The sequence below is a fragment of the Sinocyclocheilus grahami genome, unplaced genomic scaffold (genome assembly GCF_001515645.1).
Source record: "Sinocyclocheilus grahami isolate Dianchi unplaced genomic scaffold, SAMN03320097.WGS_v1.1 scaffold368.1, whole genome shotgun sequence".
NCBI classification, from domain to species: domain Eukaryota; kingdom Metazoa; phylum Chordata; class Actinopteri; order Cypriniformes; family Cyprinidae; genus Sinocyclocheilus; species Sinocyclocheilus grahami.
The window spans coordinates 722,322-733,788 of record NW_015505547.1 but is presented as its reverse complement, the minus strand read 5'-3'; the positions used below and the strand labels follow the sequence as shown (position 1 = coordinate 733,788).

The window sequence follows — 11,467 nt, the reverse complement described above, 5'->3', positions numbered from 1 at the left end:
TTTAATACACGAGTTTCACAATTTGATTTGAATTACTGAAATAAAGGAACTTTTCCATGACATTCTAATTTATTGTGATGCACCTATTTATATATATATATATATATATATATATATATACACATATGCATAAATGCATGAATTAACTAATTAATTATTTAATGAATGAATGAATGAATTGCAGAGAAGGGGCTTTTTTCCTGAAATCCAGGCCACTGGTATGAAATACTGCAAATAATACCTTGCATCTTGTATGTAAAACCCAGCACACAGCTAATGAAAGGGATGAAAGGCAGAAATGTCACAAAATCAAGCTTTGATTCATACCCCAAATATGTTTCACAGATCCTCCATCACATTAGTCATTATCGAAAATGTCAGCTGGAATTTGGGCAAATCTGTGGGTGCCTGTTGACTCATGCATTAGCATTGTCCCTCTGAGGCTATATTTACACTGTAGTCTGTCTAGATGACTAAAAAAAGCAACAACTCCTCACTGTGCCAATGACAACGTGCGAAACAGACTCAGAATTTTCTCAGAAAGCACAGGTCTTCTATGGACAGCACGTGTAGCATACTAGGAGACTTACATTTAGCATTTTCACTACACAATATTTTGTGCGAATAATTATGCCATGCTCGCTTGGAGACTACAAAACAACTCCTTGTCTAATCTTAACAATCCAACCATGCAAGCTAAACCTTAATAGAAAAAAAAATGCAGATCTTGACTGTTAATCTCGGTCAGCAATTATTACAGCATCGAAAACACCCAGACCCGGGAGACTGTCGCTATGCTAACTCCAGATTCCACAGCGAACGATAAAGGTTTAGCAAGCCACAGTTGTTGTGGCCTCCGGTTCTGAATCAGTGCTTTCAGACAAATATTACATCCTCCCTTTGAGACAAAGCTGTTAGAGGATGCGACCCAGTTAAGGCTGCATTGTATTTCAATGTGTGGTCGTTTTCATGAACTAATAGAGCTGTGTAAACAGTCTAACACCATTTTCATTTCCCATGTGGCATTATAAATCTGCTACAATGTGCATGGCAAATGCCGAATTGTTCTTTACATGAATAATCAAGCCTGATGACAGCACATGTGCAGTTCTGCTCGCATACACCATCACATCTCCTGTTTTCAGATGTGAGCCCTTGGGTGTAGCAAAAGCATGCAAGAAATACATTTGAACACAAAACTACCATAAAAGAGAAAAAAGGCTGTGATGAGTTGGGCATCTCATGCATGCACACAAAAACACCCTGCAATATTTTTTTTTAATATCAAGCGAATAGAAGCATTTCATTTTAGGTAACAATGACGAATTGTCGGCGAAGCAATTAGCATAAAGAGAAAGTTACTCGTTAGAATAATAATAACAGCAATAACAATAATAATACTTTATAAGTATACAGTTATAAAGGATTTTTAAATCATTTGCAAACTTTTAGTCTGTAGTTAATTATAGTGTATAAATTGTAGTCTCTACATAGTTACAGTAATAGGCATATGTAGTATGTAGCGAGTTCTTCATTCATTGTCGATATATAATTACTATAATTAACTAATCATTATTGTTTTATTGTTTAATTATAAATTATCCTTTGTTTTTATTAACTGTATCTCATTGGGTCTCATGAGTATTTGTTTGTAATTTACATAATGCATATTTACTTACACACAAAAACATACAATATTTCTGTATTTATGCAATTATTGCACCACATTTTTCTGCCTAATACGTGTTTTATATTTTATAAAAATCTAAAAAGTGTTTATATATATATATATATATATATATATATATATATATATATATATATATATATAATACACTGAAAAGGTGTTGCATGAAGATACTAGGAAATATAATGTGTTATTATATTAACTTATGATGATTAAATGCATGATAATAATATTTACTATGATTGTTATTATAATTTTAACAATATTTTTTTCTTCCATGTATTAATTCTGACAATATACAAAATCTGTAATGCTGCACTTTTATTTGACAAAAAATAGAAATCCAGTGCTTTGTTGTAAATTAACTTTTCCTTTGATGGCATTTTTAAAAGATAGATTAAGCTGCCAAAATTTCAGATGTGAGCCCCTGGGTGTAGCAAAAGTATGTGAGAAATACATTTGACTGCAAAACTACCATAAAAGAAAGTAAAAGCTGTCCTGAGTGGCATGTTTTGCATCTCATTCACGCACGCAAAAACAGCCTACCATATTTTTTAATCAAGTGAATAGAAGCACCGCATTTAATCACCAATGGCTATTCAAGAATGTGAGGTAACAATGATGAATTTTCTCGTGGGCGCAGCAATTAGCATAAAGAAAAAGTGATTTATTATGTTGTGGCGGAGCGATGGATTTTGTTTCAGGCCAGATACTTCTTGCAGCACGCTAAAGGCCAGCCATTACAAGCGAGCCCACTGACAGGGATTATGCACGGTGACATTTAGCGCACTGCAGACGTTACAGTGAGCCCCTTTGCCACAGTCGCACATAATCTGACTTCCGCCGTCTGTAGGAGGTCACCACACCGATACTGAAGCGAGAGGTTAATATCCTGCCCTGCTTACTGGTGCAGTACAGTAAGCGCTGTAATGCTTGGTAGGCTACATGCTGAGAATTAGATGCGCTACCGTAGCCACCCTCAAGAAGGTCTGCCGACGGAAACCCCTCCTCGTAAGATCACAACCTGCACTGATTGGACGAAACCTGAAATGTGTTGCTAGGAGTCAACCTTTCTCCACAGTCAAATGGACGGGCTCTGACCAGGGCTGGACTCGTAGCTGATGGGGCTGAGAGAAGCCTCGAATCAATTAAAATCATGATCTCTTATCCAATTGGCTGGATTGTATTGGTTCAGTGTGCTTAGCACAGGGATGCTGCTGCTGTGCATCAGAAAACATCAGGCGTAGAACAGCTTTGCTGTGGTATGACTAATCAGACTCTGGTGTAAACAAAAGCCCATTTCAGGCGATCTGAGAACAGCAGGCCAAGTCTTTTACGATAGATTTGGCTTCTCTTTTTGCTCACTTTCTCTCTTTTATGGTGCTCTGGAAATGGAGTGTTGCCAGAGGGTGAGGGAGAGATTCTTACTTGTGCATTTCTTAACGCCGGATCCCTTCTTCAAGGCATGGCGGCTGAGCTTGCAGTTGAAATTGTTCTCCCAGAACTCCGCAAACCAGATATTCCTCCGGTTGTTCTCGAGTGTGCGGCTAGTGAAGTAGCGATCAAAGCCTGAGGGTAGATCGATGAGATCTGTGTCACTTTAATGCTCTCTGTCAGAGTCAAAGCTCTCAGCCAATGAACTTCAGAGAGCAACATGATTTGACGGAACATTTGCATCTAACATCATTTTCGTCTCACCAAGAATCTTCTATTTTTGCTATGAATAGTTCACACAAAAAAATGAATAATCTGTCATCATTTGCTCATCCTCATGTCAGTTCAAACTAGTTGACATTTTTCTGTGGAACACAAAAGGAGAATTTTTGAAGAACAGTTCCTAGTTACAATTCATAGTTTTGGAGCAGTCCAGCTACAAAAAGAACCAAACAATTTTAATAAATAAAAAAAATCATGATTTTTGGTCATGAGATAGAACACATATAGAACTGAACAATACATTAATATAGATATTAACTGGAAAGAATAAAACCACCATATCAATACTTAACACCACTCACCTGATCGTCTAGATGTAGGCTAAGTTTGCATGTTCTGTGTGTCTCTGTGTGAGCGGGTGGTGCAGTTTCATCCGCTACATATTCTCAAGCATGCATGATGCTCATGGTGTTTCAGGTTCTACTGTCTCACTCTCCACATGAACTTCATCTCTAGACCTACTCTGAGAGCTCACTTCATGAGCATTTCATTTTATAACAGCTATCCACAAATAGCTGAAAAAGGTATCGGCAAATACCTTTAATTTTATAAAAGCTATTGGCAAATGCACTGAAACTCAAAAGGTCTCCACGACAATCTGCCAAAATAAAAGTCTGGTTTAACATCAAGAAATTTACATAAATTACATTATTTACACTACAATAAATTACCATTGTATAGTAAAATGTAATTCTTAGAGTAGTAGTAGTAGTAGTAGTTGTTGTTGTTGTTGTAGTAATGTGTATATTTAAAATTATTAATTATTTTATTTTATTATTCTATGCTGTATTTAACAACAGATTTAACAAAATACTAAATCTAACAATTAATTTACAACAAAACATTGCGTTTTTTGTCAAATATACTGTTTGAATACAAAAACTTATCTTTGTATTCGCAATAATAATAATGATGATGATGATGATGATGATGATGATGATGATGATGATAATAATAATGTGTAATGCATGTATTTATAATAAAATATAATGTATTTAAAATGTTTAAATACATTTATTATTATTATTATCATTATTATTATTATTATTATTATTATTATTATTATTATTATTATTATTATTATACAAAAATGTTGTATAATGTGTAGCACATTCTTTGGAAAAATAATAATTGAAAAAAAAAACTAAAATGCAATGTTTGTTGTAAATTAGCTTTTTAATGTTTTAAATTATATTTAAAAAAAAAAACTTTTTTGTGTGGAATTAAATCTCTTTTTTTCCTTCTTTTTTTTCACAGGCTGTTAAATAAAACTTAGTAAAAGCCTAGTCTGTGGAGTTTACTTGTAAACTAAAAACCTTTACATGGCTTAGGAAGACACACTGTAAAAAGTGTGAATAAAAACACACTGACCACTTCTACTGTGGAACTGTGCATATGGAACTTAACAGGCTTGTCTGCATAAAGATGCTTCAAAGTCTTCTTTTTGTGTTCCAAAGAAAAACGCATTTGGGGGATTTTTTGTTTTTGAGTGAACTATTCTTTTAACACTATGCATGCACCGTAACTTGTTACGCTTATTAAATTCATCACCAGTAGCTAAAGTGTTGTCAGAAAACATTAAGCACACACTCCAGTTCAGAACTGGTCTCTAATGGATGAGAGCAGCCACTGACAAGTGGAGGATTTAATCTGTCACTTGCCTCTGATGTTCTGTCGCTTGGGTAGGATGGTGACAGCTCCCTCGGCCATTTCCTCCTGGTGAAGCACTGGCGATATCTTCGAGCCCCAGCTATCTGACCCCACCCACAGGAAGTGACCCGTCTGATTGGCTTTTTTTGCCGCCTGCAGTAGCCTCCTGTTAAAAGATGAGTGGCAGTTTCCATAAAATGTTGAATATAGGCTTTGCTCCCAGGCTCTGAGTCACATCAACTCTAATTACTTGTTTGCAATTATTGTCTGCATTCTGTGGTGCTTTGGTGATTCTCCATTTACAGTAACTGCAAATCAATATGTTATTGAAAGGTCAGTATTGACACTGCCCAGCGCTGAAATTTCTAAGCATTCTCCGTCAGGCACGGTAGCAATTGATGTCAAAATTAGTCATGCACAACTGACAGCAAAAGCATTTCCCCAAGATAATAATGGCTCAATAAAGTATGTTTCAGGCAGCGCACACAAAATCATTTTCTGTCTTTTAAACAGAAACAGACTTCACTCTCAGTGTCTTTCCGTAAGCCGTGGAATTCATTTTCTGGGCTTATATGCCAGTAACTTATCAATATTTTTAATAACTGAATAAAAATTCGCCCACATCTTTGGCAGCTACACCCTCACTGCAATTTATTTACCTACATTAAACATGAAACGGCATTCACAACTAATTTTACTTGCAAAATGAAGCATTAACTACAAAAATGCAAATATCTATTTGGCTATTGGTTAATATTAATCAACAATCTACATGGTCAAGGTGACATCAGCTGAAAAAGAAACTTAAAACAAGTTATTACTTGCATCCACAATAAATTCAAGAATATGTATTAAAGTACACAGGGTCGATTTTGATTTCATATTCATGTTATCAAGACGTTTTTTATTAGAAAAGCATACTTTCTGAATTACAGGTGCATCGATGTGAACATGGATAAACAAGCCATTATGAACTCAAGGACAACAACTGACAAACAATAATTAGAGAAGCACGATTAAACAGTCATCCTGAACGCTTAAGCAAGCAACAAATTGAAAAAGTTTGACCATAATTATTCCTTCAAATTAAAACTATTATTATTCAGTGAATGTCTAATAGCACATTTAAGTGAATGCTTTTTGTCAATTTTCATGAGAACAGCTGGGTTCTAATAGTTCTGATTAGGTACTCCAGGTGCTCAGTGCTGGGGCGTTCAGACGTTCCCATGGGGCAAATTAAACGTGTTATAACAGAGGTCAGGGAAATGAGTTGTTCACCTCCCTGCAAAGTCCTTGTTGTGTATTTCAGATGTTATTTTAGAAAGCAATACCCATTTTGGTGTTTGTTTTATTAACTTTGTAACTCTGCACAAATGGATTAATAGCAGAAATAAGTTTAACTGCTTCACCGTAGCTAAAATAAAAGAACTTATACTATATAATTCTACAAGATAGATGCTAATTTAAAAACAAGAAAAGCTACTCACCTTATATCGTCCTCATTTGCAAATATAATAACAACCCTCGCATTCGGATTTTCTCCCAGTCTATGAATTATCTTATCAAACTCCCCTGGTTTCGGCTCACGGGGGATTTTCACCGACTGTGAGATACACACACTTCCTGTGGGGGGAAAAAAGAAAAAGTGGCATTATTACTAGTTGCAAAATATGGAATCGCACATTGAAAAATTCCCCGCTGAACAGCTTATTATGAGTAGTCCTGTTCAAACTCACTCGTGCACTGGATGAGGGAGACGTTGCTATGTTTGACAGCTCAAATATATGCTGTAAAAATATGCAACTGTTATCATAAGGAGCTATTTCTACCTCATCTGACCTTTAAAAATGACTTTTGTTGGTGTGACCTAGTGTAGTCAGGTCTATTCAGATATATTAAATCATATTTTTGCCTTGAATAAATCCAGTTACCACATTTTTCGGTTACTTGACAAAACATTTTTTTTTTACAGTGCACTCGAACAGAACAAAGTTTTAAATGCACCACAGTGTTTGTACTCTACGTTGAAGTCAAATGGCTTGCTTTATCCTCATCATTTTCTCTCCACAGTCGACTGAGATCAATACCAGACCCCCTAAGACCAAGGCCAAGACCTGCTGGTCCAAGGGAGCTGAAAAATAGAAGATACTGAATTTATTGCAGCATTCAGTCACTAAGTCACTTTGTATAGTGGCTAAGTAGCTATTTAGAGCTGTGGAATTGTCTGCAATGGTCAAGATATCGTAGCCACCTGTGCTGGAGGTAATTATCACCTTTTAAGCCTTTCAGAGAACATACGCTGAGACCACATCCAGACCAAGAATCACATTTTAATACCTAGAACAAGATTCTGAGTAAAAAATAAATAAATAAATAAATTAAGTTCATTATACTAAGTAACATATATCTGATACATGCATGATATATATATATATATATATATATAATTTAATTTTTTTATTATAAATATAATTTTTTTAACCCTGCGTAACGTAGCTCAAACAGTAAAGCACGATGAGAATGCATAAAACTGATTTAAAAATTCCTACATGCAATAGAATAGTTGCTTTAAATAAATATGTAAATGTGTCTTATATCCTGTATGTTGTTGTTTCCCTCTATATATAAAACTATTTTTTTTAAAAAAGGATGTCAACATGGGTAATTATGCTGTTTTGGTCATGTACTATCTTGCCTCAGGTATCTGAATTCTCACCAGATTATTGGCTTCTCTCACCAAAATCCCACTTGACAACAAGTACCTTCAACAGTCCTGAATAGCAAAAGAGCAAAATCAAATGAATAAAATGAGTTTTCCATCTTCTTAACGGTAGAAAAATCTGGATGTTACAGAGAAACTTCATTGTTTAGCTTTGGAACCCCAGTGTGTAAAAGTTTTGCTCTGCTGGGTTCTTAAACTGCATCAGTCCTCATTATCAATTTTTTTGTTTTGTTATCATGTATGTTACTGTATGTTTAACAAATGCCCTAACTCTTTTGTTGTAATCTTTTGTTGTAGAAAGTCTCATCTTCGCAATCTCCAACCGTTACATATCTATCTTCCTTTCACAGATGCCTTGAATTAACCTCCTGTCATATCAGCAAATAGTCATATGCAGATTAACTGCAAAAAAAAAAACGCATAATAATAAGCTCATTAAACTTCTCACATCCTTTCCGAGGAAACACAGAGTCCTTGTAAACTTCCACACAAGCCGATGGTTGCCGTTCCAAGGAGAGGGCGAACGCATAATAATAAGCTCATTAAACTTCTCACATCCTTTCCGAGAAAACACAGAGTCCTTGTAAACTTCCACACAAGCCGATGGTTGCCGTTCCAAGGAGAGGGCATTTTAAAAGCGTTTGACCTGTGATCGCTGAGAGAGGAACACTGATTTGCATTAAAGGCGTTAATTAGACAGAAAAGAGAACCCTCAAAGATGCCATATGGAGAGGCTTCCTAACGGCGGGAGTCTTGCAGTCACTTGCAGCCCTCTGCTGTGTGCATATGCTACTTTTTGAGTCAGGAGATATTTTGAATGACTGAAGGCCTCAAGGTAAGAACTCCACATGTCACTGAATGAGACAGCTATGAAGCAAAGTCACAGTGACTTGGGTGGGTGTGTATGAAACTATTTTCTGTTTTAATATATTTTACAGACAGTATTTTACAGTAGTTAAAACATGTAAATAGTTTGTTAAATTGCTAGCCAACAGAATTGCAAAAAATAAAGACAGACAGAAAATTGCAAAAGTAATTATTGTTTCCAAACAGGTTTCCTAAACCCATTTGCCACTGGTCACCCTGTCCCAAGCTCACACCACTGGTTGCAGTGTCAGTTTGGTTCTGGTTGCCAAGCTGTTGTAACAGAATTCTACGTTAATGAAATTTAGCATATTTATTTTAATGGGAATAAATGGCTTTCTAAAAGGAACAAATGGTGTTTTGATGCATTCCTGTAAGCATGGCTTGTGCAAATTGACCAATATATGCACAAGCATTTCCAGCAGGGTCATATTTGATGCTTAATCAAAAATAATGAACAGCAGGAGGGGTGATCTGAGAACAGATGGGTACTGACAAGATGGAGAAACTGACTGAGTTATAAGAGTTCTTTGTGTGGGTTGGTCAGTTTTCTAATTATTTACTGCTTTTTTGGAACCAATATCTAAAACAGATTTTTGAAAGGAGCTCTTTCTGTCCACTGTGTCCATAGAAATGAATGACATGCACAATGTATTGTGAAACTTCCAATTCATGTAGAAGTAACAATAATTTGATAATGTAATTCGAGATAGAATGTTCTTTAGAATGGGGATCTTTATTATACCCAGTGGTCAGGGTTTGACTGGTTAACATCAGCTCGCTCGCAGATCTAGATTAAAAAAGGAATATTTCTCCATGATGGCAATTGATAATAAAATAAATAAAATAAAATAACTTCTTATTGCCAAAAATAAATACAACAGCGCAGGAAAATTGCATGTCGAAACATTTCATAAGGGTCTTTAGGGAAATACACAAGGAAAAAGAGCCACGACCTAATGTTGTGAAAAGGTTCTATTAATAGCAATGACACATTCAGAGTCAAGCCCTGAGTGAGACCAAAGTGACAGGATGTCAGAAGTTGATCCTCTGATTTGTGGCAGACTTAATTATCCTTTCCAGACTTTGTGAAAAAAGCTAAAGAGAAGATACTAACAAAGCATCCAGATGTTTTAGCAGCCTGTCTTCAGTAACAATTAAAGGGACAGTTCACCCAAGACATAAATATTCTGTCATCATTTACTCTCCCTCATGTCATTTCTAACTTTATGACTGTCTATCTTCTGTGGGAAAAAAAGAATTCTGAACAATGTTCAGGTGGCTGTTTTCTATTCAATTATAATAAACATGGACTGAAGCATAAGGAAGGACAAGAAATCACCCTAAAGGTATCATAAAATTGGTCTACTGTATATGAGTCATGTGCTATATTTCAAGTTACCCGAAGCCTTTGTGTGAGAAACACTGAAATGAAAGTTCTCATTCACTGAAAGTCTCATTAAAGATGAGTAAATGACGAAAAGTTTCATTTCTTCATGAACCATTTATTTAAATAGCGCATATCCAGTCATAAAGATTTTCTATTGTTGCAATTTCTATATTCACTTGAGAAAAGGAAGCTGATCCATTATTCTACACATTTCTGAAGTAGCACACAAGAGAGGGAAAAAAAAGTTGTCTTCTCTCTTGAAGCAAAAGTTTTGGCTTTGTTTTTATGCCTCTGTCTGGGTTTACCGTGTTCGATTTAAAAAGGGACGGCAGCATCACATTTTCACGAGTGAGTGGATGTCTGTCATGTTTTCCTCAAGAACTCCCACAGACTTCAACATGATAAAGAACCCCAGCAATCCACAGCGTCAACTGGGATATCTAACTTAGATATATATTTCAAAAATCCCTTTTAGCGGGGCACTTTTATCAACAAAATCCATGCTGCATTTGCACCTCACCCAGAATCAGGCACGCATGGTTTTTGAGAGCAGACTGTCGGAGAGGAATCACAAAGCAAAGCAAACGTCAGACCGAATCTCGTGCGTTATATATAATAATCTGCATGTTTGTTTCCAGTAATTATGAAGGTTATAATCGTTGATCCATTATTACAAAGCCTTAGGTAACTCACCATATGACTAACCTCCCTCTTGATTAGATTTACCAGGGCCTCCGAGGTTTCTATTTGGATCTCCACATGGAATCAATTACAGCAGGCAAATCTTATTTATCAAATATTGGAGATTTATGTATGCTGAGAGCAGCGTAGGCTGTTTACTTTGTTATTGTGCCATGCTGCGGCTGAAGATTGCTCATCACTCAGCGGTGGCCCAAGTCAACTCCACGGTACCACTGGGTGACCATTTTCCATGGTGATGTATGCTAGTGGCAGTCACCTTTCAAAACTCACCAAATCTATTCCTTCATTTCAGAATTCGACCCTTCAAGGTCCCTCAGCAGCAAGCGCATTATAAATTTGGCCCATTACTGGAACCCAGAAGATATTGAAAATATCGAATGAGGTTCTGCTTGAAGGAGAGTCAACAAAGAGAACCGGTGCAGCATGTTTTCCTCAATGCCTCGGATGATCATTTGCGGTAGAGTACTTATCGCACGCAAACTTGTTCAATTTGATTACCGCGAACCTACTGCGGTATTAGATAACACACACTCGGTTACAGACATTACAAGCAAATAACTGATATCGATACAGGGTTAAGATGTCACGAAGCCCTTGTTTGAAAACGCCATGAAAGACAGAGGAGAAAAACAGTGAGGCGATTCACAAACATAATGTTTTTCTGCTTTTTCCCTGGAGGCAGCACTGAATTGAATCATGTGTTGGTCAGGGCAGAAACACAGACACACACACACAC

The 11,467-nt window shown here is 36.3% G+C and overlaps 1 protein-coding gene across 2 annotated transcripts in view; it reads right to left on the bottom strand.

Annotated features, from left to right (window-relative positions):
- The window catches only part of LOC107549321 (metabotropic glutamate receptor 4-like), a 182,749-nt gene that overhangs the window by 55,741 nt on the left and 115,541 nt on the right, over positions 1 to 11,467 (bottom strand). For both annotated transcript variants that reach the window (XM_016230369.1, XM_016230370.1), the window contains exons 4-6: positions 6,541 to 6,676; positions 5,065 to 5,219; positions 3,116 to 3,256 (exon numbers count right to left, since the gene is read on the bottom strand). In XM_016230369.1, coding sequence (XP_016085855.1) covers positions 3,116 to 3,256; positions 5,065 to 5,219; positions 6,541 to 6,676 — 432 coding nt within the window. The remainder of the gene's footprint in view (positions 1 to 3,115; positions 3,257 to 5,064; positions 5,220 to 6,540; positions 6,677 to 11,467) is intronic.